The sequence below is a fragment of the Pseudoliparis swirei genome, chromosome 23, assembly GCF_029220125.1.
Source record: "Pseudoliparis swirei isolate HS2019 ecotype Mariana Trench chromosome 23, NWPU_hadal_v1, whole genome shotgun sequence".
Classification (NCBI taxonomy): domain Eukaryota; kingdom Metazoa; phylum Chordata; class Actinopteri; order Perciformes; family Liparidae; genus Pseudoliparis; species Pseudoliparis swirei.
In genome coordinates, this window is record NC_079410.1 from 22,268,089 (window position 1) to 22,295,816 (window position 27,728).

A 27,728-nucleotide genomic window follows, 5' to 3' on the forward strand; every position below is an offset into this window, starting at 1 on the left:
GGAAAGAGGAGTAATAACACAGAAGAAACCACACGGCAGCATTTACAAAATAAAAACGTTTTTATTGATCTTATGGCTGAAGCTTCCACAGGTTGCTACTGTAACCAGTATTTGGGTTTAGCAGAGGGGGGTCAAAGGTCATGTGATTGTCAGAGCCAGTCCAGCTGGTGCCAGTGGGTCAGACCTATTGGGTGATCATCCTCAGCATCTGCAAGGCCATCGGGCCCTGGTCCGAGGGAATCTGTGACGGAGAGAAAGAGATTGTTTATTCTATAACCGTTTTATAGAAATAAAGCTATTCACCATCTCACGTCGGGAACGTTTAGTCAAAATTACTCAAATCGGGAGCATCTTAGTAGCAGACTGTATAAATTGTAAGTCGCTCGACAGCCGATTGGCTCAGAGTAAACAACAAACAAAGTTTTGTATACAAATCTAAAATGTTCCATGTAATAATCGACCATAAACTGCATTTAAGAAGTGAGCTTCTTCCAGTAGTTAGGGGACTGTTTTGGGGTTTGACATTTTGGCTGTCGTCATCTCGTCTTTAATAACCAGAACAAAAATAGAAAAAAAATATATATATCTATATTTGAAAAATTTATACAATTAACTTCCATTAAACTCCTAGACCGGAAAACACTGCGGCAGCAACCTGTCAATCACCTTGAAGCCCCGCCCCTAAAGCGTCCCCTGCTTCATGGTCTGTGTGACTCTAAATGACCATAAAGTATAAATGATGACATCATGCTGTAGAGAAGAAGACTTGAAACTAGAGACTGAGACATAAACTCATGTTTACCTAAGTAAAACAAATAAGAAATAAATAAGTAGACTCAATCCCTCATGGACTCTACAATCAGTGTAACCAGAGGAGTCGCCCCCTGCTGGTCAGTCGAGAGAATGAAAGACACTTTCACAATGGCCTAATGTTGCAGACATTATTTCACACGAATTAGGTCACATTAATCCACTAAACATTTAGAATGTGGTTTATAACAATAGAAAAAGTTATTAATATCACATAAATTACAAAAAAAGTGTTTGACACGACAGACAGAAGGATGAAATGATGCAGTACAACGCCACAGCGGGTGTCTGGGGTTCTCCGTCCTCTCCCGTGTCTTACCATGTGACCGGCTTTGAGGATCCAGAAGAAGGTGAAGTTCTTATAGGTCTTGCAGAACGCTCGGGTAACTCCGGGGATGGCGGGGTCCTCCAGGGGGGTCCACCTCATGTCGTTGAACCCGGCGAGACCCTCCCACTTCAGCTTCTTCACCCACAGCTCCTGACCTGTGACGGGAAGCAGAGGATCCGTGTGACGGGACGCAAACCCCCCACATGGCCCCGCCCCCTCTTCAACAGGAAGTTACCCATGGTGTCCACGATGAGATCCAACTGTCCGTTGTAGACGGTGACGTTGACTCCGGCGGTCAGCAGCTTGTCGACCACGTCCACCACCGGCCTCATGAAGTCTCCCGCCATGTTGCTGAACACGGCCTCAGCCTGGCCTGTCGACAGGAGGGGGAGGGGGAGGGGGGGGTCAAGCATGTATAATACAAGGAAAGAAAAAGATCCGCGGCCGAGGTTCGGTACCTCCCCAGGTGACATTCCCCGGGATGAGGCCCAGCTTCTTCCTGATTGGTCCGTTCATCAGCTCGCTCAGCGATTGCCTGTGCAGCGGTCGAATATGGCGCCGCGCCTGCAGAGCTGGTGGAGACGGAACATTAGAGTCAAGAGAAACGGGGGAAAGAGTTAAACTGCGTCGTGGATGCGATCGCAGGCGGTGCGGAGACGTACCGATGAAGTCTTCCCCCGCCACGGAGGAGGGGCTGTCGTCCGGCTGCTGGGTGAGGATGTTGTAGAAGTTCACTCCGTTGGTGTTCTGAGGAGGAAACCAAGACAAGAACACGTGAATGCTGCGAGGAAATCACTTTCAATATTTAATATGGAGAAAACTTTCAGAGGAACCTCGGAACATCGGAAGTCGGCCATTTTAAAACTCCTCGTTCAAGTTGCCTTTACAAAGAACGTACTGCCTCCTTGAACTTCGTACCTCTTGCTGCTGCTCAAAGGGATTTTGAGTCAGAATAACTTGACATGCAAAAATGGGACCGATGCAGCAGAGCACAGGTGTCCAACACAAGGCCCGCGGGCCGATTTCGGCCTGGCACGTTATTTTCTGTGGCCCCTGACGGCTTGAAAGACATATGATCACCTTTTCTTAAAAATGTAAGAAAATATCCTGTGCTTTTATTTTGAAGGTTTCAAATTAATTGGATTTCTGGTATAATATTAGAGAAATGTTGTTGTGTACAATATTTCTACACACAAATAAACTATAATCAAATGCTTAGAGTTATTTAACACTATGTTTGAGAGTAGTTTAATGTTTATATGGTTCCGTTACAACCTTGGAGGGCCGCCGTGCTGCTGACGTGGCCCTGCAGTAGAGCATCCTGGTGTTTTTGGCCCAAAGCATTCGACATCCTAATGTACGAAATGCACTAAGAAAGATACAAAATAAAATGCCTGTCTTTGAAATAAGCCTGTCCCCAATAAGTTTTAAATAAACAGGTCCTAACCCTCGTTTGAAAAGGTAAACCACACAGGGGAGTCATTGGGACCATTTTAATTTGGCATAATAATTTATTTTTTTAACGTTATTAAATTAAACTATCGTTCCTCACGTGGACATGTTATTTATAACTCTAACACGCTACACATGTGTGTGCACTCTGGTTCGTATGTTTTAAATTACAATCCAATCGCCGATCATCGTACTTAACGATAGAATCCCCGGGCACTAGGACCTTGGGGAGGCCGCCGCGCTGGCTTTCACTCTGCCAAGTAACGTCTCTCGCCAACGACAGCCAGGACTACAGCCGATGAGTTGAGCTCAACGTAAATGATGCACGGAGGGAACTTGTAAGTCCAGGTAGTTCAAATGTGAAACTGTCTCTAAGCATAGATCTCCGGCCCCGCCAACATACCGCTCCCCTTGGGGCTTAGCCCCGCCCCTTTTTGAATCCTACCAACGCCCCTGACACTAAACAAACACATTTAACTTGTACAGTAACCCCCCCGCCAACATGACTAGTCCTTTAGATTTACTGATAAACGGTACAATACACAAAGCTCCGTTTATTTAAAAGTGACCCTGAAGGCATCAGACCGACCTGCTCCACCACCGTCTCCGCCACCGACCACAGCTCCGTGGCCTTCAGGAACTGCTGCTGCTCCACGGCTCTCTTCACGGCCTCCGCCGCGCCGCGGACGTCCACCAGCCCGTGGTCGTCCAGCAGCGACTGCACACGGCGAGGCCGCGACGACACGGACACTCAGCAGACCGCCGCGAGACATTCAACAACAACTTGCTGTGCGTTACTCACGGTGGTGTAGAGGTACGGGCCCCAGGTCATCACAGAGTCTGTGGGGGAAGCAGAGCGGTCATCATTCAGCAAGAGATATGCAATTAATCTGTTGCAAGGTCGACCTGAAGGACGACTTATTATGAACTGTTAGGTTGTGTTAGGTTGTAACAGTTTATTTTGATTTTGCACATGTACAGAGGGAGTCTTATGTTTTAAATTAATACATATAGAAAGATATTGTAATAGGAAATATTAGGGAGAATATTGATATTGTTGTTAATGTGTTATGAAGCATAGGGGTACTGTCTACTCTATGTATATGTCAATGGCAAGCAGTAATGTTATGTATGTGCATGGAGTGAATGTTAGTTTAGTATTTCAGAACTGTCGAAGCCGGTTGAAGCCCATGAAAGTGACTTTAATGCAGACAATAACAGACGGGACTTTTATTGTGAAAATAATTGTTTAGTGACTTGACCGGAAGTGACGTTTTGACCCGGGGTTCATGACATTTGACTCCTAGCGGGACTTTGAACCAACGAGAAGGTGTTAAAGGTTTGACTAACCTTTGAGAATAGGTGATTGGCTGATTTGCAACTAACACACGTCGTACTGGGAAAATCGCGCTTTCGTCTTGATGCTGATCAGACAGCAACACCCGTTTCCTTGGAGCTCGTACCTGCGGAGCCCTCATCACCACGGAGCCCACGATCGTGAGCTTTTGGTTATTTGTTAAACTTTCGTTTAAACTCCTTGCCATTAAATACTGTTCAACTTGATTCACCGCATTCTAGTCCTGATTTCCATCGAGCGCGAGGGGCCCCATCACAACTCACACTTTAGACCTCATGACGGCTTTGGGGGCGACGGACTACATTTCACATGTTGAAAATAAACGCGTGTCTTTTTGCCATCGTGCCACGTGAAAAAGGGATTTTACCAATCCGAATATCCAGATACATTTTGGTAAACGCGTACGGAGGCGTGTCTGACGGATACTGACCCAGTGGGGAAATCCACGAGTCCCCAAGAGCCACACCAGCAAAGTTGCATTTCACCGTCCCTTGAGCAACGGCCTGGACAGACGGCAAATCAAATATAGAATCATTTCCTTGGAACCCTTTCAAGAGGAGATATGAACCCCAATTACAAACTACAACCAGCAAAGCCCCAGACGTACTCCCTTTAAATTAGGATGCAGTTCCAAGAGGAAACTAAACATGTTTACTCTACTATGAAGCAGAACATTGACGTTCAGTACTTCTAAAAACACAACTTTTTTTAGCCTATTCTTCCATCAACGTCAGTGAGCTGAAAGAGGAAACCTCGGAAAGAGAAGCGACATTTGGCCGTGGACTCACCTTGGTGAGTTCCAAGGAGATGACGGCGGCCATCTTTCCTCCGTACGACTCGGAGAAGATGTAGAAGGGGACGCTCTGTGCAGAACAACATGGTTTTAAGAAACGGTTTGTTTTTAAGCCAGGGCTGCACTTACATACAAGACTAGCATCGAGAAGCAGCAGTATACACAAAGGAATACTTCACCGCCAAAATTGACCAGCTCATCAACAACTCATCCATCCAGAGGAAAAACATTTTCCTCACATGCCTCAAAATACAAAAGATTATTTTAGGGGTGAAGTATTCCTTTAACAGTTTTACTCTTTTAGCAAACAGGCTACATAGCTAGCATTACATTGGCTAACTCACTGCTAGTGAAGATGACTAACTCACTGCTAGTGAAGATGGCTAACTCACTGCTAGTGAAGATGGCTAACTTACTGCTAGTGAAGATGACTAACTCACTGCTAGTGAAGATGGCTAACTCACTGCTAGTGAAGATGGCTAACTCACTGCTAGTGAAGATGGCCAACTCACTGCTAGTGAAGATGGCTAACTCACTGCTAGTGAAGATGGCCAACTCACTGCTAGTGAAGATGACTAACTCACTGCTAGTGAAGATGGCTAACTCACTGCTAGTGAAGATGGCTAACTCACTGCTAGTGAAGATGGCCAACTCACTGCTAGTGAAGATGGCTAACTCACTGCTAGTGAAGATGGCTAACTTACTGCTAGTGAAGATGACTAACTCACTGCTAGTGAAGATGGCTAACTCACTGCTAGTGAAGATGGCTAACTTACTGCTAGTGAAGATGACTAACTCACTGCTAGTGAAGATGGCTAACTCACTGCTAGTGAAGATGGCTAACTTACTGCTAGTGAAGATGACTAACTCACTGCTAGTGAAGATGGCTAACTCACTGCTAGTGAAGATAACTAACTCACTGCTAGTGAAGATGGCTAACTCACTGCTAGTGAAGATGACTAACTCACTGCTAGTGAAGATGGCTAACTCACTGCTAGTGAAGATGACTAACTCACTGCTAGTGAAGATGGCTAACTCACTGCTAGTGAAGATGGCTAACTCACTGCTAGTGAAGATGGCTAACTTACTGCTAGTGAAGATGACTAACTCACTGCTAGTGAAGATGGCTAACTCACTGCTAGTGAAGATAACTAACTCACTGCTAGTGAAGATGGCTAACTCACTGCTAGTGAAGATGACTAACTCACTGCTAGTGAAGATGGCTAACTTACTGCTAGTGAAGTTGGCTAACGTACGGCTAGTGAAGTTGGCTAACGTACGGCTAGTGAAGTTGGCTAACTTACTGCTAGTGAAGTTGGCTAACGTACTACTATTGAAGTTGGCTAATGTACCGCTAGTGAAGTTGGCTAACGTACGGCTAGTGAAGTTGGCTAACGTAAGGCTAGTGAAGATGGCTAACGTACGGCTAGTGAAGTTGGCTAATGTACGGCTAGTGAAGTTGGCTAACTTATTGCTAGTGAAGTTTAACCAACTTGTTTACCACGTTTAATAAAATCCTAGCTAGCAAACCTAACCAGCCAGTTTGTATCTAATAATAAAATAACCTGCCTTTATAAAAATGTATATAATACATTATCATTTTTCTAACACTATAAAATATAGTCCCTCCAAAAATGGCAGGTTTGAAAGGTTTGGGGAAATTCAATCTACTTAGATTTTACAAAGAAAATATAAGCTCCATTTTTATTATAACACTTAGCCTACTGCATTTAAATATAAAAAAGAAAGAAATGATGGCAGGTTCCCAAACATGTCAATGTTTCTTAACTTGTCTTATTCTCATGTTGCTGCCCGTCTTGTCCAGGTCAACCTTGAAAAATACATTTTAAATCTCAATGGGTTTCACCTGGTTAAATATTTATAAAAAATATTTTTAGGAGAAGTATAAAATGATAGCCTGGCTGAGCGGTCACACCTGGAACTCTGGCCTCCCCGTGAAGAAGTGCCGCAGCAGCACCAGCATGTCGGAGGCCACCGTGGCCACGTCGGTGGCGAAGCCGTCCGGCCGCTCGGCGTAGCTGAAGCCGGCGCCCACGGGGTTGTCTACGAACAGGACGCTGGCCGCCTGCACCTGAACGCCACACACTGGACACGTCAGCACTTCAACTAAGACCAAGACATTAGTAGTTGACAAACAAAGGAGTTTCTCTACAAAGAATCACACAGATAAATTGTATCTCGTTTAGCAGAGATGAGCTGATAAAGTTTTGGGGATTCAGCTTGGGTGAAAAAAAAAGAAAAAACTTTAATATGGGCCAACAAGTCAATGAAGGGGGCGTCAATATTTTCAATGCCTGGATTGATTTAGCAGCTTTAAAAAATAAAAAAGTTTGCATCACGTGTTTTTTTGGAATCTAGCATACTCTTCTGGCTGGTTCCTCCAATCTTAGAGCCAAACCCTAAAGGCCCACTTCTGAGTGTTAAACTGCAAAGGAACACCTCCCGTACAAATGAAAACAATTAACTGGGCTGTAAATAAAATACAAAAATGTGTTTACAACTAGCTTTGGAAATGACCTAAAAATGTAATCAAACGCGACGTTGGCGGTACCACTGAGACCCACTGCTCTATTAGACAACGCTGGGACCCGGTCAGTGGTTCTACGATAGTCACTTCTCCTTTATGCGACATGCTCCAGAGAATGGCTCAACCCAACACAGCAACCCCGGACACATGGCTGGAGGGCTGCTTCTTACCCAGCTGGTGTTTCTGGGCTTCAGGTCCCCGTCCAAAGGCCCGATCTCCCCAAAGTTCCCAAAGCCACATCCTGATCCTCCTGGTCCCCCCTGAAGACACAGACACACATAAAGCTCCAACATTAAAACAGCATTTCATGACTTTTACATGACCCATTATTTCCTGAAAAATACTAGTTTGGTTTTGGATATATAAAACCATATCATCATCATCATCGTCGTCGTCGTGTACCCAGGTGGTTCTCCTGACTACATGAGTCAGTTCCCCCTCTGCTCTGAGAATAGAGGCAGCACAGCGGTTACTCATCCAGCCTCAGCTCCACACTTCCACATTCTATCAGGAACTCAACCAGCAGCGACTTAAAGCCTCCAGTTTAACGTCTGGTACCGCACTTGGAGTGTGAAAACCAAGAAGCAGCATAAGAATGAAACTTTAAAGCATATTTTTTGGGGATCTGACTCAAAGTAAAAGGTACAGAGTAAGTCGTGGGCAGTGAGGAGCAGTGCCTCCTACCTGCAGCCACAGGACCAGAGGCAGGTCCAGGCTGCGGGCGGAGTAGAGCCACCAGAACATGTGGGCCCCGTCCCGCACCTCCACGTAGCTCCATGCCTCTCTGCCGGCCGGGGTGGGACTGGAGAGCCCTGCACGGGGTGCACGACACACGGGTAGGTTTTAACCTCCGGGGTCAGGTTCCAGATTGTAAACAAACACAAACAATGACGTATGAAAACGTGTCAACATGTCGTTTTGCAGACGGCCGAGACAGACAGACCATAATAACCATAATCATACCCGAGTGGGCGACCAACAACAGGACGAGGGCCAAGCTGCAGGCTGCTGTCCGGTCCATCGCTGCAGCGTGAAATGAAGGCGTGGAGGTCTGCTGTGCACTTATTGATACGAGTCACGTGATCACACGCGGGGTCAGCTGACCGGTGTCTTGTTGTTTTTTCTCTCTTCTGCGCTCTCCTCTCTATATATATATTTATTAATGCTTACCAAAGCAAACCTAAATCACCTAAACTGTACACTAGATCCAAACCATTATTATCGGCTCAAGTTTAGTCCCCAAATAAAACGTTTCTGACGTACGACACTTCCCTTGGTTCGTTGAACTCAGCGTGTTGTCTTCCTGTCTGCGGACCGAGGTGATACTCTGCCTCCACGCCAGGGGGCAGTGTTGGGAAAGAGTTGGCTTTCAGACAGGCGCCAAGCACGAGCAACACAACACTTCCGGCTGGACGCTGGTCCTTCGAAATAAAAGCATGACAGGATAAAGTACACTAGTAATTAGATGTGAAGTAAACAACAACAAAACACACTTTGTGATACACGTATGTGTTGCAACAATAAAGAAATAATGAATATGACATTTAAATAGCCTATCAACTTTTCTTTTTTTTAAAATTCGGGGCATTTCAGAAATCGTCTATTTTGATAAGTTGTAACCAATAGAATCTTTATTATTGTCAATGAATTATTTTCTAAAAGAGCCTTTTTTTAATAGTTCTTCATTTATAATTTATATGTTGTCTAAATGTTCTTTGTTGTTGTTGTTAGCTGTTTTGCACTTTATTACTATTATTATTATTATTTTTATTACTACAATCGCTTTATTTTGTACAAGGGAGAAACGTACTTTCAGATCTTCTCTATGTAAGAAGTGACAATAAAGATAACTGACTGGATTTAATTGATAACGTTAATACATTTGAAAGACAATAACTCGACGCTCTTATTCTGAAAGTCTCGATCGGAAATACCCACACTGTTGCCGGCGGAACAGGCGCTGCCCGTGAGGTCCATTACCCGGCATGGCTGCGCACACCAACAACTTCATCCGCGTGCGCTTGCACTTCGACTACCCCTCGCCGGCCGTGGTCGACTCCCGCAGGTGCTGGCTGCTCGTGGACCTGAGCGCGTGCCGCGTGGTGGCGGACCTGGAGAGCGTCATCCGGGAGAAGTTCGAGTTCGGCCGCGGCAGCATCCTCAGCCTGTTCGTGGAGGACTGCTACCTGCCGCACACGGAGAGCGCGCTCGTGGTGCGGGACAACGACAGCGTCAGGTGCGCGCGCTTCTCCTAAATTACCAGCTCGTGGGCCTGAGTGGCGCAGCAGACCCCAGGTCGGCTCTTAACAGAGGCATCTGAGGATGTTGGGGCCCCGGGGCAAAGGCGAGCTCTTATTCTGGGGAGAGCACTTCCGGTCAAAGTCCCTGTCTAAATGTCAGTTGCACATTACATTATTGTTTATTTGATTGTAGAAATATTGTACATAAGAACTTTTCTCTAATATTATGACTTAAATCCATTTAATTTGAAACCTTCAAAATAAAAGCACGGGATATTTTTCTTATATTTCTTGAAGAAAAGGCGATCACCTGGCTTTCAAGCCGCCAGGGGCCACATACAATGATGTGGTGGGCCCCATTCGAACTCGCAAAAGGTGGATTACTGGATGTTCTCTCAAAGCAGCTATGCAAAACTACTAAACAGTTTAACGTTGGACGTATTAACGTTAAACGTATACGCATTTCTGTGTCTGCTGCTTTAAATCTACATTTAAATTATTTCAATAACAATAATACAGTTAATTAATACAGCGATGGCCGACCTAGAAGCCAGTTTAAGATCTGATGTTCTGTGTAAACATGGTACCATGTGGTTTCTGTGCAGACGGTTGTTTGCAGCACAGAGATTAATAATAATACTTTTTTTAAATATTGCACCTTTTAAAAAACAGAGTTTACAAAGTGCTCTACAGAGAATTAAACCACATAGAATCTTAAAATTAAAAAAAAGAAACCACTAAATGAGCTGTTTTCTAAGAAGGGATTTAAAAGAAGTCACTGATTCTCCGAGCCCCGCCCCAAATGAAAGTTACCTGTGTACTAAACTGATTCTTCTTCTCTTGTGTATATATGTAAACGTGGTTGCTGCTGCTTCACTAAATGAATAATTAAAGTGATATCCTCTCCTCCAGGGTGAAGGTGGACTGTCGGGACCAGCCCAACGCACTCGGCTGTGAAGATGCTCCCGCTGAAAGCTGCAGGAAGAGAGCGAGACCCGCGGAGGAGAGCGGGCCGGGAATGAGCAAGAAGAAGAAGAAGAAGATGAGGGCTGAGGAGAGCGTGGAGACCGGGCAGGCTTCAGGTGACGAGAGGAGCGAGACGACGCAACAAAAGAAGAAGAAGAAGAGGGCTGAGGAGAGCGTAGAGACCGGGCAGGCTTCAGGTGACGAGAGGAGCGAGACGACGCAACAAAAGAAGAAGAAGAAGAGGGCTGAGGAGAGCGTGGAGACCGGGCAGGCTTCAGGTGACGAGAGGAGCGAGACGACGCAACAAAAGAAGAAGAAGAAGAGGGCTGAGGAGAGCGTGGAGACCGGGCAGGCTTCAGGTGACGAGAGGAGCGAGACGACGCAACAAAGGAAGAAGAAGAAGAGGGCTGAGGAGAGCGTGGAGACCGGGCAGGCTTCAGGTGACGAGAGGAGCGAGACGACGCAACAAAAGAAGAAGAAGAAGAGGGCTGAGGAGAGCGTGGAGACCGGGCAGGCTTCAGGTGACGAGAGGAGCGAGACGACGCAACAAAAGAAGAAGAAGAAAAAGAAACGAAAGAAGGAGGAGGAGCCCGCTGCCCCCAAAGCAGCTGCTTCTCCCAAAAAACCAACTGTGAAAATCCCCCAGAAGCCCCCGGTGCTGAAGTCGAAACCCCAGAAGGCTCCGTCTTCAGATTCCAGTAGCGAGGAAGACGAAGCCCCCAAAAGGCCGGCTGCCCAGAAGCCAGCACCCACAATGCCCTCCTCCAAGGCTCCGCCCACCTCCAAACCCACCCAGACAAAGACCCGCCCTCCTCCTTCGCCGTCCTCCTCGGAAACCTCCGGCGACGAGGCCGCGGTGGTGAAAACCATGGCGCCCGGAGGAGGAGCGAGCGCCCCCGACCTCAAGTCTGCAAAGGGCAGCTCGCAGAGGCGAGCGGCGAGCTGCGCCGCTGCAGCCCCGCCTGGCCGCCAGTCTGAGTTGTCGGACAGCGAGGAAGAGATCAGGCTGGTCATCCGCCGGCCGGCACAGCCGCCGGGACTCGTGGCGGGCGGCGGAGGCGGAGGCTCGCTACCTTGGAGGGGTCGCGGCCGAGGCCAGGGCGGGCGCGGTGGGCGTGGAGAGGATATGGGACGGGGGGCCGGCAGGGGGGGCGTCAGAGGGCGTGGCGTTGGCAGTGGTGGCAGAGGCATTGGAGGTGTTGGAGGCGGTGGCTTTGGAGGCGTTGGAGGCGGCGGCGTTGGAGGCGTTGGTGGCGTTGGAGGCGGCGGCGGCGTTGGAGGCGGCGTTGGAGGCGGCGGCGGCGTTGGAGGCGGCGTTGGAGGCGGCGGCGGCGTTGGAGGCGCGTTAGGCGGGCGCGGAGGCGCGTTAGGGCGGCGCGGAGGCGGCGGCGTTGGAGGCGTTGGAGGTGGCGTTGGAGGCGGCGGCGGCGTTGGAGGCGGCGTTGGAGGCGTTGGAGGCGGCGGCGTTGGAGGTGGCGTTGGAGGAGGCGTTGGAGGCGGCGGCGGAGGTGTTGGAGGCGTTGGCGGCGGCGGAGCCGTTGGCGGCGGCGCTGCTTTAGGCTTCAACTCCGACCGAGCCGTGGAGCCGTCCTGCCGGACCGATAAGCTGACCAACATGTCCGTGGTCCTGCAGGTCGGTACCGGAGGACGCCGGCGACATCTCGCCATCGTCTCATCAGAATCCGTTTCCACGGATACATAATCGTTGCCTTCGCCGTCCAATCAGAAGCGCCGTGTGTTTAACCTCCGGGCTTCTTGTGCACAGAACGGAGCAGCAGACGCCCCTCCACGGGACTACAGCGCCATGCCGCTGCTCGCCGCCCCCCCGCAGGTCGGGCAGAAGATTGCCTTCAAGGTCAGTCTCGTCTTCTTCGCGCTAAATGCTTTTAGCTTGAATTCAGTCATTTTTCCCAAAGAAATTTGACTTTTTCCCTATATGTTTTCTTTTATGAATGTAACCGGTTGTTTTCTGGCAAATCCAACAAGCTCGTAGACGTAAAGCAGGAACAGTTCCCAGTAGATCTGATGCTCTTTTCACATCTTACGTAATTCCAGCCAGTAATCGACCACATTGATGGTCTGACTTTGAACTGTGAGTCGAGTTGTGAGCTTCATTTCTTTGTGTGTGTGCTTCCAGTTACTGGAGCTCACTGAGAACTACACCCCGGAGGTATCGGAGTACAAGGTGAGTGACATCATCTCTGACCTCGGAGGTAACGAGCTGTTCTTTCACGCCGCTGAACGACCGCGTCGCTGTGCACTTTTCAGGAGGGGAAGATCGTGAGCTTTGACCTCACCACCAAGCAGATTGAGCTACTGGTGCTCAACAACTCTCGGGGTAGGCATCACTTCACATGCAATGTCACCGCTCATTGTAAAGGCAGCGGGCAGATGTTCCTACCGCGTGCCACACATCTGTAACCCGCCGCTTCTCCCTCAGCTCCGGTAGAACCCGGCAAGTTCGATCTGGTCTACCAGAACGCGGACGGCTCGGAGAGCGTGGAGTACGCCGTGTCCAGAGGCTCTCGGGTAAGCCGGCGCACATTAAAACATCAGGGTGTGGGGTTTAGGGAGATCTATTGGCAGTATATCAATTATTATTATGTGTTTTTTTATTTTTTAGCTTGAAGTTTGAAGAACAAAATTAATACTTCAAATATTAATCATTATTTCTAACCTTGTCAATGTCTTGACTATATTTTCTATTCAATTTTCAATTCATTTGATAAATAAAAGTGAGTTTTCATGGAAGACACGAAATTGTCTGGATGACCCCAAACTTTTGAACGGTAGTGTACATATTATAGTTTCTTCTTCATATTTTAACTATTTATTTATTTATGCACATTCATTCCCTCTTGGAGTCTCAGCGTAACCGCGGTTAAAGTAGCGTCTTCACTTCCTCCTTCAGGTGACGGAGCGCTGGGACTCCCTGCTGGAGCCGAGGCTGGTCCTTTAACATGGGAACGGGACCAGACCCTCGTCCACTCATTCTCCAGCGTTACACCAGGGAGTCGCTCCTGTACGTCGCATAGGGGATGTGATTGTGGTCGTTTATGTCTCTTCTCCGCCCTCCAAAATAAATCATCACTTTACAGCTGAAAGTATTGACACATGTTGTAATAGTTGCATTTTAATTGGGGCTGGATGTTTTTTTTTTATGTCAGTTGAATGTGTGAGTGCCTAAAGGACTCAGACATAGTGGTTTTATGTTCTGTAAAAGGATGTGACTGATATCAGTCTTGTATAAAAAAAATTTTTCCCTCATAAAACACTTACGATGCAAACTGTTAACTAATTTCTGCCAGGAAAAGGAAAAAAATATTTTAGGATTGCAAGAACTAGAAAATAGTGAAATGAGTTTGACCTCAAACTATATTGAGTTAAAATGTAAAACTATCATATTAACTTCCTGTGTACCTTGGCAGACATTAAATCAAACGTAAACTTTATAATGTGAGATTTCAACGCAGAATATTTTGTATTTTTCTTAATAAATGTTTCTTTTTGGAGCTGTTGCACCACCATCGTCTGATTATTATTAATTTATTTTGCATTGCATTGTTGGAGATGCTCCAGAATCAAGGTTTTGTGTGCTGTTTAGAGTAAACTTAATATTTTCACTTTTTTTACTTGGACATGCTGCATTCTCAAACTATTATTATGTACAGGTCCAATAGTTTTGGGTTGAAAAGCAAAACATTGTAACTGCTTTAAGGTCACGTTTAGCACACAAGTGACATTTCTGTAAACATTTATTTAATTTAAATATTATTAAATTATAAATGTATTTCATTTATTATTTAAAAGTGATTAAACTGCAAAAGAGGAGACTTCTTTATGTCGTGAGTAGTATATCTAAATATATATATTTATGTAAATATATTTTTATGTGCATATATACAGGACTGTCTCAGAAAATTAGAATATTGTGATAAAGTTCTTTATTTTCTGTAATGCAATTAAAAAAACAAAAATGTCATGCATTCTGGATTCATTACAAATCAACTGAAATATTGCAAGCCTTTTATTTTTTTTAATATTGCTGATTATGGCTTACAGCTTAAGAAAACTCTAAAATCCTATCATAAAATTTTAATATTTCCTCAGACCAAGTAAAAAAAAAGATTTATAACAGCTGAGTGTTTGTCAAGGCTCAGGAAACCCTTGCAGGTGTTTCGAGTTAATTAGACAATTCAAGTGATTTGTTTAATACCCTACTAGTATACTTTTTCATGATATTCTAATATTTAGAGATAGGATATTTGAGTTTTCTTAAGCTGTAAGCCATAATCAGCAATAAATCAGAATAAAAGGCTTGCAATATTTCAGTTGATTTGTAATGAATCCAGAATGCATGACATTTTTGTTTTTTTAATTGCATTACAGAAAATAAAGAACTTCATCACAATATTCTAATTTTCTGAGACAGTCCTGTATATAATTATGTATATACATATATATTTATGTAAATATATATTTATTTAGTTATTTAAATATATATTTATGTTTATATATTTTAATATATATTTATGTGTGTATATTTATTTATGTTTGTTTATTTAAATATATATTTATGCCAATATTTGTGTATATTTATTTATGTAAATATTTATATATTTGTAAATAATTATTTATGCTTGTATATATATATATTTATGTAAGTATATTTATTTAGTTATAACTGCTTTAAGTTTACGTTTAGCACACAAGTGACATTTCTGTAAACATTTATTTTATTTATTTATGATTAAATTCTAAATATATTTTATTAATTATTATTTTAAAGTGGTTAAACTGAAGAAGGGAATATTTCTTTCCGTCGTAAGTATTTATTATATTTTATATTTCAAGAGATGGACCTCCACACAGTCTTAACGCATCCTTGTGACGAAACGCCTCGTGCCCTGTTCGTGAATCATCGTTCTTTTCCGTAACTCCTCGCGCATCTTCCAACGAGCGGCGCCGCTCGTGTCACAGCAGCGGCGGCGGCGGCGGCGGCGATGGCGACCGTCAAAGCGGTTCTTTAACCGGGAAGAAGGAGAACAATAACACCCGGTCCCCTCCCAGCCGTCGAAGACCAGCTCTACAATGGAAGGACTCGACGTTCCCGACCAGGAGCAACTCCTGCAGTTCCTGCGGAGGCTCAAGGAGGTGTTCGACGTGTGCGACGAGGACGCCGACGGCTTCATCCGGGTGGAGCACTTGGTGGACCTCGGTCTTCAGTTCGGCCAAGGAGACGAGGTGAGGGAGGAGGGGGGGGGGGTCACGAGGGACAGGTAAACCCGGACATGTCTGTGGTCCTCAACCGACATTTTGAGAAGGTTAATTATTAACCTGGCGTCAACGGGCCACCTACCCCTCACGTCACAGGTGTGTTCGCGGCGGTGAGGCTTCACGGGGACTCTTAGCTAGAAGCTAGCTAGCTTATTAGCGCATTTTATGCTACGTGACAGATTTAACCACCGTGTGACTCATGGGTTACACAGCTATTATTGTATTATTAATAACAGCTGGAGCAGTATTAATAATAATATGTATTATATATTTAAACGACTCCATCTATTATTATTTGTATTATTAATAATAGCTGGAGCCGTATTAATAATATGTATTTAAACGACTCCATTTATTATTATTATTTGTATTATTAATAATAGCTGAAGCCATATTATATTATTATAAATACTAATATTTATTTATTTAAACAGCTCCAGCTATTATTATTTGTATTATTAATAATAGCTGGAGCCGTATTATAATATAATATTATTATGATTGATCCAGCACATCTCCAGAAAACATCCCAGTGACTAAGAGCACCAGCGGTGAATGGATTGTTGTTGTTGGCTCTTTGAGATCTAGGAGCTTCTTTTCAGTGGTAACAACCATGCAGGATAATACCGTGTATGTGGTGCTACGTATAAATGTATACCCTCGGGCCTTTGTGGACAAGTGTGCAAATCAATACAAATAAATGCTGCTTAACAGCGACATTCGATTTCTTTCTTTTTTTATAGGATCGCTGTTTTATTTGATTAATAACCTCAATAAACATTCCTCTGTTATATCACCAATAAACAGCTTATTGACAGATTTTCCAGAAGAGGAACTCCCTCATGATTAATATTGAAATTGAGATGAAGTTGGTAGGACTCTCAAGAGTGGAGCAGACTCTCAGCTCTTAGACTGTGGGTATATACTTTTTATTTACTGGATTCCTTTATTTACAGTCCGTGCTCAGCTCCATCCAGACCTGAATGTGAGCAACATGTTCTCCAGATAACGAGTTGCATATCTCATTTTCTGCAGATAACAAAAATAATGACCTGGTTATCTCAAAATAAATTCTCGTCTTCCGTAAGTTTGGGCAGTGCTTCCCAAAATAACATTGCTTCTGACCACTTACTACGAAGCAATGTGAGCCGTCGGTTTAGAAGTTATGAACACTGCCGTTAAAGAGTGATTTTACTCCTTTCTGATTGGTTCATCACTTCAGAGGGAAAACTCACCGACTGCACCAAAGAATAAAAAGTGTCTCTTTGGATTATTATCGTGAAACACTCGGTTGATAAATTGATCGCTTACATTGTGAGCATTGTAAACGAGGTTGAGGTTCAGGGGGCGGAGCCAGACGTTGTAAACATTCGGGGCTCAGCCCAAAACCTCGTCCGGTCCGGGTTCATCCTCCCCAAGGGAGGTTTGTTTTCCATCTATTCTTCAACACATTTGATAATAGGAGATCTCAAACTCTCTACGTCATTTGGGAAAAGCCGTGATAGTTGCCAGGGAAACGAGTCGTTCTGTAGACTCAGCATTATTTGTTCTCCAACTCTCAAAACAAAGGATGAGGATGAATATTATTTCGAGGCATTTATCGTGAACGGCATCGCTAATCCTTTTTTATGACACCATTTGTCTATTTTCTTTTATTCAAATGACTTTAAATACTTAAAGGATGGAGTACTGCTGCAGGAGGCAGTGCCTGGCTCAAAGGTTCAGCACCATGGAGAGCGCACTGCCGGGTGCCAGGGCTCTGTGGCTCTGAACCTGCTGCTGGCAGGCTGCCAGCGGTTCACTTCCTCCTGGTTCATCTGATTGTGTTTTCCAGGATTCTGCAGCATGCTAACCTACCACTTCATCATATTCTCAGATTTGGAGCCAAATACTGTTTTATATTTTCCTTTTTGTGTAAAAGTTGTGTTGTGTCTATCGCCGTGTCTGTGTGCCAACATGGTCTCCACACTGGCTTCACTCATTCCAGCTATACACTTACATCTATACACGATTCAACCTGGTGAGATCTAGTTAAAATAAGGATTTTATTTAAAAACACAACATAACGCAATAATTTATGAGTCAATTATTTATGAGTCAATTATTTATTGACAAATAAATGATATATTTGTAACTGCATTGACACACGAAGGCTTAGGACTAACATGAGGACTCAGATGCAGAGGATAGAACGTATGAGCCCACTTTATTGAATTCAGATCCTCTTTGAGGAGTGACCAAATAAATGGGCTATGGAAAAAAACCTCACTAGATATACTCGAGCCTGGCAAGATAACTCACGAAAGACAAAACTTTCTCATAATGAAAGTCTCCAATAAAAGGAAAACCAAAACTACAGAGAAAACGGGACAAAAGGAAAAGGCACAACTAAAACTGGAGGCGCTACAAACTATCTGTCTCATCTAAACTCAGTCACTCCAAAGGGAGGACCAATAAAACAAAACAAAGCTAAACTAGAAACTTTACAAAGGAAAAGTCACTCTCAAGGAGGAAATAGGAAACAACTCACGGGGTTTGGTAAAACTCTTGAGAAAGAGACTCTAGCTGTGGCTGAGGGCCGAGGACCAAACACTGTGGCCCAAAGGGAGACGAGACGATGAGCACATGAGGGTCCCCAAACAGTTCCTGTGAGGGCCACATCACCTTCTCTGATGGGGGCGGGGGCAGTTTGTAACAGAAAAAGTGGGACGATCGCAGGGGTGCCTAAATGTATTGTTATTATTATTACTATTATTATTATTATTATTGTTTTCCAGAAAGCCACACATAACCAAATATTAATAACCCTTTCCGGGATCTTCACAGAAAAAAAAGTCAGGAAATAAATAACACTGTATGAAATAAATAATAACCAAATAATTAATAACTAATAACTTATTCCGTTCTATTTGACAGGGGCTCGTCTTTTGATTTGTGTGGACAGACTGAAAAAAAAATCATAATGCGTCTCTGGTATTGTTCAGGGGGCGGGGCCAAATGTGGAGGCGGGCCTTAGTTTGGGGACCACTGGTCACGGGGAACAGGTGGAGACCGTCAGGGGAGACCATCACACCGGTGACACATGAGGAAAGGCAAAGAGACCTGAAACGAGAGGAGGAGTCAGGCTTCAAAATAAAACAGGAAGTTACGAGACCCAAGACAGGACCAACCTGTGACAGACGAAGCTGATACACCTCCAGCTGCAGGTTGTGTTGGAGCCATTTATTTAGACATTAGTATTTAGTTTTATTGTAAAGTAATATTGATTATTCATTGCTATTTAGGTTATATTTTGATATGATAGAGTTTTTTTCTTATGATAGTTGCAGTTTAGTTTAATACATTATGATTGTTGTTTGAATATATTTAGTTTTAGGTTCACTGATTGGGTAACATGTGGTTACATGTAGATGTGGGTAGGAACAGGACCAGCATGCACTGGGGCGGCCCATGGTTTTCACCAGCACAGAGAGGAAGTGTCAGCGTTTTGAAAATGATCAGAATCATAACATACCGAAATGGACATTACTTTCTTTTTGGCGAAAGTGGTAGTTTAATTTATATTTTGATTTGATTTCTAAAGACAAATGGCCACCACAGGCTGGTTTTCACACGCTGCTGGAGAAACTCTCCGCAGGGGGCGACTGTGGGGCAGGTCGCTCTTTAAGTCAAGAGGGTCGGCGGTTCAATCCCCGCCCTCGTCCTTGTGTCCTTGAGCAAGAGCCTTCACCCTGAGTCGCTCCCCGTACGGTGTGTGAGTGTAGCGTGTGAAGTGGCTTTGAGTTCCTTCAAAAGCGAGATATGAAAGGATTACGTAAGAGCTGTGAAGTACATCAGAGATAAGAGATAAACTATCTATTTTTCTTTTAAGCTGTCATGGCGGCCGAGCTGAGCGCCCAGAACAGACTTCGACTAAAAATAACCACCGCTCCCCCCCCCCCCTCTCCCGCAGCTCCTCTTATCCATGTGCTCTTTGTCACCATGGCGACGAGAGCTTCCCGATGAGTCTCACGAGCGGATTGGTCGGTTAATAAGTAATGAGATGCTGCGCCGTATCTACATCTGACTTTTCTGGAAGAAAACGATGACGCGTCCAGAAGCATCCGTTTCCATGGCGATTAGTCGACTGCGGCGAGCGCACGTGATGACACATCGTCTTTATTGGTGTTGTTTACCTCCGCCAGGTGTGTTATTTTATGTACACACACGTCATTCGGGTTGTGTTGTGCCAATTTTAGCTCGTTGACCCTCCACACAACATGTACATTATTATAGTTAATATAAACATTATTTATTATAATAATAATATTAAGGGACTGGTTTCTAATTGGCCGACATGAAAGGAAATGTTTGATGTAGCAGAGTTAAGTGTGTGTGTGTGTGTGTGAGTGTGTGCGTGTGTGTTGAGTGTGTGTCTGTGAGTCTGACAGAGAGAGGGGGATTTGGAATGGAGAGAAAGTGAGAAAGCGGAATGTGGGATGGAGAGAGAGAGAGAGGAATTTGGGATGGAGAGAAAGGGAGAGAGGGTAATGTGGGATGGAGAGCGAGAGATAGAGAGAGGAATTTGGGATGGAGAGAAAGAGAGAGAGGGTAATGTGGGATGGAGAGAGAGAGAGGGATGTGGGATGGAGAGAGTGAGAGAAAGAGAGGAATTTGGGATGGAGAGAAAGAGAGAGGGTAATGTGGGATGGAGAGCGAGAGATAGAGAGAGGAATTTGGGATGGAGAGAAAGAGAGAGAGGGTAATGTGGGATGGAGAGCGAGAGATAGAGAGAGGAATTTGGGATGGAGAGAAAGAGAGAGAGGGTAATGTGGGATGGAGAGAGAGAGAGAGAGGAATTTGGGATGGAGAGAAAGAGAGAGAGGGTAATGTGGGATGGAGAGAGAGAGAGAGAGGGGGGGATGTGGGATGGAGAGAGTGAGAGAAAGAGAGGAATTTGGGATGGAGAGAAAGAGAGATAGGGTAATGTGGGATGGAGAGAGAGAGAGAGAGAAAGGGGAATGTGGGATGGAGAGAGAGAGAGAGAGAACATCTTTAGCTCAGGTGGATCCACAGTGAACTCTTTGATCTCTTCCTCCTCTTCATCCTCCTCTCTCCCACCAAAGCTCTCCTCAGCACCACAGCCCGAGTCCGTCGGTCTTCACCTCCGTCGGCTCTGAGTAATCCTACTCTCCTGACGTGCGACTCGAGTCGGTTAAAGGAAGAGCCCCGTCGTCTCGTGCGTGGCGGGAGAGAAAGGAGCCTGAAGGCGGCTCTGCACGCCGAGCGGCGCCGAGTCACTCGGGCTGCGTTCTGCCCGGCGACGCCCAGTCGGCTGGAGGAAACCCACAGTGAGCCGATCAGGAGGGAGATCAATAATGTTGAAGATAGGGCGGGTGAACGTCAGCAGAAGTAACTGAAAGGGGTTTGTTCCAATCTTTGGGAAATAGGTTGTTTGTTGTTGTTGTGTATTTTATTCAGTCAACCATTGCAAAACAATATTATTATATATAATATACAAAACTGAAAGACTGAAAAGGTGGAAGCAAAAAATGCTTATATATTCCTATCCTAAATTATTATAATCAAATAAATCAGAAAATTAATATAAAATAAAGAAAAATAACAAAGAAAAAATATATGTTTGTGTATATATATATATATACACATACATATATATGTGTATATATATATACGTATATATATATATATATCTCCCATATACATACGTTTCAATCACACTTCAAATATTGTTTTATAAATAATCTTTTGAAAACCATAAATGAGTTAAACCATTCTTACCTTTATTTTAACGTTGTTCCATAACTAGACCCCTACAATAGAAACACATCTTCTTTTAATCCCTTTTTTATCGTTTTGTGCAGTAAACTTACAAACATCTCTCATCATATTCACACTCATGTGTCGAAAACAACTTTGTACTCAGTCTGCAGTGACTTGGCTTCAGCTCTGTACGTTGTCTGCATTATTTTATAATAAACCAAATCATTACATCACGCATACTCTGCATAGTGTAGTTTATATGACAATATAACGCCTTCGGTTGCCACGGTGATGAACTGTGAACCGGTTCTGAAACGTCTCAACTCGAAGCTCATGATGCCGAGTGGAGAAGCAGAACTGGGTTTGATGAATCCTGATGAATGATAATGAGATGCTTCTCGTGTCGACTCCTCTGCAGGATGCTCGTGAAGGTAAAGAACATCACTGAACGCCACTTTTAGGATCTTTGAATGGAGAACGTTGTGTGCAGAAGTTTAAAAAAGAGAGCTTGTGGACTGGTGTTGGAGGGATGGTGTTTTGTAGTCCTAGTTAGCAACTACACTTCAAAAGAGGTGCGTTTAATGACCTATGTTACACCGTAGAAGAAGATGTGGAAACATCTTTAGCTTATTTTAACCACAGTCTTTATTTTAAAAAAACTATTCTGACTTATCTTCTGGTTTTAGGACTCTTTTCTGCTGCCTTGTATGTAAAGATCCTTGTAGTAAAAGTAAGCCTGCTGGAAATACTGGGTCACACCGAGGAGGAGGAGGGGGGGGGGGGGCTCTGAGTAGTTTAAAACAGTTTGAAACATTTGACAGTTCTGGACGTATTCGTCGCGTTGCATTCCCTCAGTGAGCGAGAGAGATTCAAACCAACGGACGTCCTCAGAGTCTCTGGCACAGCTCAACGGTCCCACGTCAGAGTGGCGGGCCTCTGAACTAACGCCTCATGAATACACTCTGTGTTCTTCTGCCTCTGCAGGTGAAGAAGTTGACCAGGTACCTGGATCCCAACGCGCACGGGAAGGTCAACTTCAAAGACTTTTGCCACGGAGTGTTCGCCATTAAAGGTGAGAAGAGCGACATTAAAAACCCAGATCTATATAACATTATGAAATAGTTCAGAAAGCTAGAAAAAGACTTACTAAGAAGAAAACAAGATATCACACTCAATAACATACGTCTCCCTGAATCATACTATACTAATACGATTTGGAAAAGTATGATTTTTTCCCATATATATATACAGGTATGGCAGTACTTTTAAAAATACATTACATGAGGTAACTATACAACATAATAACATAATACAAACTAGAATGGGCACTCGGTAGAGCGCATACATTCGCATATCACAAGATTGGGCATTGAATTATGAACATGTTGGCATTAGTTGCCAATTGGATACAAATTGACCGCGCTATGGTAAAAAGAAGATTTTGACCTTTTCTTGACCTTTGACCCGATCTATCCCAAAATCTAATCAAATGGTCCCCGGATAATAACCAATCATCCCACCAAATTTCATGCGATTCAAGAATATTTTGAACTTTTCATGACCCTGACCTTTGACCCGATCGATCCCAAAATCTAATCAAATGGTCTCCGGATAATAACTAATCATCCCACCAAATTTCATGCGATTCGGTTTAATACATTTTGAGTTAAGCGAGTAACACACATACAAATAAATAAATAAATAAATACACGGCGATCAAAACATAACCTTCTGCATTTTCAATGCGAAGGTAATAACAGTACGGGCATACATAGGTAGTCATGTCAAAGGTTTACCAGGGAATGACAAAGACCAGAGGAGCGACCACAACATACATAGAACTAGGAGATAAAATACCAGGTCAGCAGGTGTGAAGCCACATCTTCTACTTCCTGGTTTAAGTATTGGCCTGAATTTGGCTGGAAGAACCTTATTTGGTTCTTTATTTCCCCTAAAATGAAAAAATACTACATCAAACCGTACATGCTGGGAGGGGAGAGCAAACCCCCATATCTTATTCAGCAGATCCTGTTCACAGGCAAGTCACTTTATTTTGGCGATCTACCAGAAGGATAACAGGAAATGACATTGACAGTAGCAGCACTCGTAAAGGACGACAAACCGACCCACCGCCAATAAAAACCTGGACTGGAATCATTAAAGAAATCCACGATGTGGACAGATTGACCGAAATATATGTCAGAACAAAGAAATTGGCAAGTGACCTCCATAACCTCACACGCTTGGGTATTTTGTTTGCTGTAGAGACTCATTATCTCTTAAACAGACTATCTTTAAACTCCACATATGTCATTCTAGAGCCAGGTGTCTATAGGACCCTCTGAATATGTGTGTTGAGATGGAATCTAGTGTCGACAACGTTGCATTAATTAATTAATTTACTTGCTTAATTAGTTTTTCTCTATCGGTCCTTCTTCAGATGCATGGTTAATAACTTGTATTCTTTCCTTTTTCAAGGTATTTATTTCTCGTTAGTTTTAAAAATACGCAGATCAAATAAAAGGTGCTAGATGCACCAGAGATGTGAACGCCGCTCAGGGAGTCGCCCGTCGTGACTCTTCCTCGTCTCTCCACCAGGCTGCGAGGAGATCCTGAAGATGGCCGTGGGTCCTCGCGGCGTTTCCTCCAACCAGTCTGTGACGGACAACGGGTACATCTACCAGGTACGAGCCTCCACCGCCATGTGCACATGGATACACACACTGAGGCCGGCGTGGTTCTCCTTCAAAGCTGGATGTGTGTGTGGTGGGGCGTACATTCTCCACCTCCAGCGGGTTTGTGTTCATCGTGGCTGCTCTGCATTCAAAGCGTTAGCTCCACCCACCATCTCACTGTCCGGGTGGGCGGGAACCTCCAACCCCTTGCTCATGAACTCCCTCCGCCTGGTGCGAGCGCCTCTGTGTGTCTGAAATCAACGCACGGAGGCGCCCTCTAGTGGCCGTACGGAGCGCATCGGGGCTTTCTCGGTTTACAGGGACGTTGGATGTTTGTTCGTGTGACTTACTTCACAGTTTCCATGGAAGCCGCAGCGTGTAGGTTGAAGTGTCGGGCCACGGACCGAGCGTCGGGATTCAGCCAGTTGGGAGGAATGAAGCAGAATATACAACAGCTATTTTTAAAATTATTATCTTGATTTAAAAGGGCCCATGTATATGGAGGACTTAAAATGTCTGCAGTATAAATAAATGCATAAATGAATCTAGGAATAAATAAATAAATGCTGAAATAAATGTATAAATAAATAAATACAAGAATAAATAAATGCTTAAATAAATGTATAAATAAATACAGGAATGAGTTATACCTAAACAGGACATCATTAAATAAATATATTTCTACATTTCTGTATTTCTTCATTTGTTTATTTCTCTATTTATGTGTCCACACGTATTTCTTCATTTATTTATGCGTGACATTTCTTGAACAGATTTCCCTTACTAAAATAGTAAGCGTCCTATTTAAAATAACTTTTTTTTTGTTGGTATCATTCCTAAGATTACAGCTATTTTTTAAATAATTATCTTAATTTAAAAGGGCCCATGTATATGGAGGACCTAAAATGTCTTCAGTATAAATAAATAAATGCATGAATAAATATAGGAATACAAAAATAAATGCTTAAATAAATGTATAAATAAATAAATAAATTCAGGAATAAATAAATAAATGTATTAATAAATACAGGAATGAATCAATCGCAGTTATACCTAAACAGGACATCATTAAATAAATCTATTTCTACATTTCTGTATTTATTCATTTATTTATTTCTCTATTCATGTGTCCACACGTATTTCTTCATTTATTTATGCGTGACATTTCTTGAACAGATTTCCCTTACTAAAATAGTAAGCGTCCTATTTAAAATATATATATTTTTTTGGTATCATTCCTAAGATTACAGCTATTTTTTAAATAATTATCTTAATTTAAAAGGGCCCATGTATATGGAGGACCTAAAATGTCTTAAGTATAAATAAATAAATGCATGAATAAATATAGGAATACAAAAATAAATGCTTAAATAAATGTATAAATAAATGTATTAATAAATACAGGAATGAATCAATCGCAGTTATACCTAAACAGGACATCATTAAATAAATCTATTTCTACATTTCTGTATTTATTCATTTATTTATTTATCTATTTATGTGTCCACACGGATTTCTTCATTTATTTATGCATGACATTTCTTTAACAGGCTTCCTTTACTAAAATAATAAGCGTCCTATTTAAAATAACGTTTTATGTTTGTATCATTCCTAAGATTACATCCATTTTTATTTTTCTAGCAGAAATGATCTTCCACTAAACTCCACGATCGATTAAAAATATATCACAAGTGGCTGTATGTACTTGTGTGTCGTCACCCCGCCATGAGAGATTGAACAGTTGCTGAGCAACAATATATATAGAGAGAGGCGGGGTGGGGGGGGGTGAAGGAGGCGTGGCTTCAGCAGTGTGTGTGTTCACATGTGAACGAGTGAGCTGCAGTGGAACGTGTGTGAGCCCTCCAGCTTCAGGAGGACACCATGACGGATACCGTATGTTTGTTTTAACACACACACACACACACACACGCCTCAGAGAGATAATTGCTTCTTACTTCATGAATGAAAAGAGCATTTATTACATTTACACACAGAAACGGGGTGATTTAAAATGAAGATGGAGTGCTTAATGTTGCGTGTGTGTGTGTGTGTGGCGCTCCACTAGTTTAATGGAGTGCATGTGAAGGTGAGTGATCTTCTTCACTGCTGTTCTTGGTGTTTTAATGTATTTGAGTAACTCCACTAACCTGCTGCTAGCTTCCTGCTGGAGCCACACAGCTGTTTCCACTTAGTGGCTGATTGGTCTCAGGTGTGAGCGATCAGCCGCACCTGCTGGCCCGTCTGCTCTGATCAGGTGTGTTTGGATCGATGACGCTGGAACTCGGATATGCACAACGTCTACTTGTTTGTTCTCCGGTGGCACAATGCAGGCTTCTGATTGGCCAACAGGAAGTGAACGCAAAACACATTTTATTCATTAATCTCTCACTGTTGTTTTACTTTAAAGTTAATCCACATTTACATTTTTCAGTGGAACATTAGAGCACATGTCCCTGGATTAGCTCTTTTTAAATTCGTCATTTACTTTTTGCTTTAGGTCCTAATCTCCACACCACACACACAGCAACACGTGAAGCGTTGATGGCTGAAAGCTTGTGTCTGCTGGACTGCACGCCTAAAGCTAAACAAATACACAAACAACACAAATCAAAGTCTCAATTAGAAACGGGAGGAAAGCAAAACCTTGTTTTGTAGTTGCAGTGGGTTGTGTGTATCCGTGTGTGTATCTGTGTGTGTATCTGTGTGTGTATCCGTGTGTGTATCTGTGTGTGTGAGGAGTGTGTATCTGCCCCCCTTTCAAGGGAGGACATTTACATATGTTTTTGGGGGCAGTTTTTTCCTCCACTGACTGAAATCCAGGAGCTTTTAAAAATAAATTGGGGCACTCTTTGAAACAATTCAGAAATAATAAATATACTTATTTAGGCTGACAGGATATGAGCAATTATCATAACAATGGCAATATTAAGACTATTAGGCAATAATTAGACTATTAGGCAATATTCTTCAGATTCAAATTGTTTTCTTAGATTTTTTAAACAAAAAACAAACAAAAAACATAAATCAGACAATCATATTCAATGTTATTCTTATTTCTTTGTGTTTATTTATTGTTTTTACTTTTTTCTAAACGACTACGAACAATCATAACTTATTTCTTTGTTTTTTATTATTAAAAACTATATATATATTTTTTTCTCTGTACCTACCTAGTACAGACAACACAGATGGGACACACAAACAAAACGCTATTAAATTATCATTATTATTAAAGGAAATTATGGGGGCATTTTTTCTGTGATATCAGGGGCAACATTATATTTAGGGTCAGTTGTGCCCTTTGCCCCGGGGTGTTTCTGACGCTGCCCCCTTTCTTCACTGACGACCCACCGATCTGAGGCTCGTCTTCTGTTTTTCGCCGTATTCGATCTTCTGGTTTATTGAACCGTCGTTGTCGGGCGGAGGTTTGAATGAGAGCCGCTGCTCTAACGAGGTCAGAGGTCCTGTGAGTGAATGTGTGGGGCCCTCACTAACAATGGCCACACTATCAGGAACTGG

General features: G+C 43.4%; 3 protein-coding genes across 4 annotated transcripts in view; 2 read left to right on the top strand and 1 right to left on the bottom strand.

The window, feature by feature from the left end:
• Positions 1-37: 37 nt before the first annotated feature.
• On the bottom strand, positions 38-8,586 carry scpep1 (serine carboxypeptidase 1). Of its 2 annotated transcripts, none has more exons than XM_056406674.1 (13): positions 8,252-8,586; positions 8,051-8,100; positions 7,459-7,548; positions 6,677-6,832; positions 4,736-4,810; positions 4,378-4,450; positions 3,393-3,430; positions 3,180-3,308; positions 1,801-1,885; positions 1,597-1,710; positions 1,374-1,511; positions 1,130-1,293; positions 38-241 (listed from the first exon to the last, which is right to left on the bottom strand). In XM_056406674.1, exons 1-13 carry the CDS (start codon positions 8,307-8,309, stop codon positions 185-187), a joined length of 1,227 nt encoding a protein of 408 aa, XP_056262649.1. In that variant the 5' UTR covers positions 8,310-8,586; the 3' UTR covers positions 38-184. The 2 variants fall into 2 exon arrangements, with proteins under 2 accessions (XP_056262649.1, XP_056262648.1); XM_056406673.1 differs by having other exon boundaries at positions 7,973-8,100.
• Positions 8,587-9,226: 640 nt separating this feature from the next.
• coil (coilin p80) lies at positions 9,227-14,021 on the top strand. The gene is made up of 8 exons (XM_056406682.1): positions 9,227-9,524; positions 10,441-11,672; positions 12,054-12,127; positions 12,260-12,349; positions 12,632-12,679; positions 12,763-12,832; positions 12,935-13,023; positions 13,406-14,021. The coding sequence occupies exons 1-8, from the start codon at positions 9,274-9,276 to the stop codon at positions 13,451-13,453; spliced, it is 1,902 nt and encodes a 633-aa protein (XP_056262657.1). The 5' UTR covers positions 9,227-9,273; the 3' UTR covers positions 13,454-14,021.
• A 1,376-nt stretch (positions 14,022-15,397) lies between these two features.
• The window catches only part of rab11fip4a (RAB11 family interacting protein 4 (class II) a), a 30,296-nt gene continuing 17,965 nt past the window's right edge, over positions 15,398-27,728 (top strand). Inside the window, exons 1-3 of the mRNA XM_056406671.1 lie at positions 15,398-15,738; positions 22,519-22,606; positions 24,133-24,218. Coding sequence (XP_056262646.1) covers positions 15,586-15,738; positions 22,519-22,606; positions 24,133-24,218 — 327 coding nt within the window. The 5' untranslated portion in view covers positions 15,398-15,585. The remainder of the gene's footprint in view (positions 15,739-22,518; positions 22,607-24,132; positions 24,219-27,728) is intronic.

Bases quoted from the DNA above. Each gene is read 5' to 3' on its own strand.
- scpep1 (XM_056406673.1), bottom strand. From the start codon at position 8,309: ATGGACCGGACAGCAGCCTGCAGCTTGGCCCTCGTCCTGTTGTTGGTC. The intron at 4,451-4,735 runs GTGAGTCCACGG...CCGTCTGTCCAG, and splicing joins TCTCCTTGGAACTCACCAAG to GCCGTTGCTCAAGGGACGGT. The intron at 1,886-3,179 runs GTCGGTCTGATG...TTTCCTCCTCAG, and splicing joins CGGAGACGGTGGTGGAGCAG to AACACCAACGGAGTGAACTT.
- coil (XM_056406682.1), top strand. From the start codon at position 9,274: ATGGCTGCGCACACCAACAACTTCATCCGCGTGCGCTTGCACTTCGAC. The intron at 12,128-12,259 runs GTCGGTACCGGA...TCTTGTGCACAG, and splicing joins ACATGTCCGTGGTCCTGCAG to AACGGAGCAGCAGACGCCCC. The intron at 12,680-12,762 runs GTGAGTGACATC...TGCACTTTTCAG, and splicing joins CGGAGGTATCGGAGTACAAG to GAGGGGAAGATCGTGAGCTT.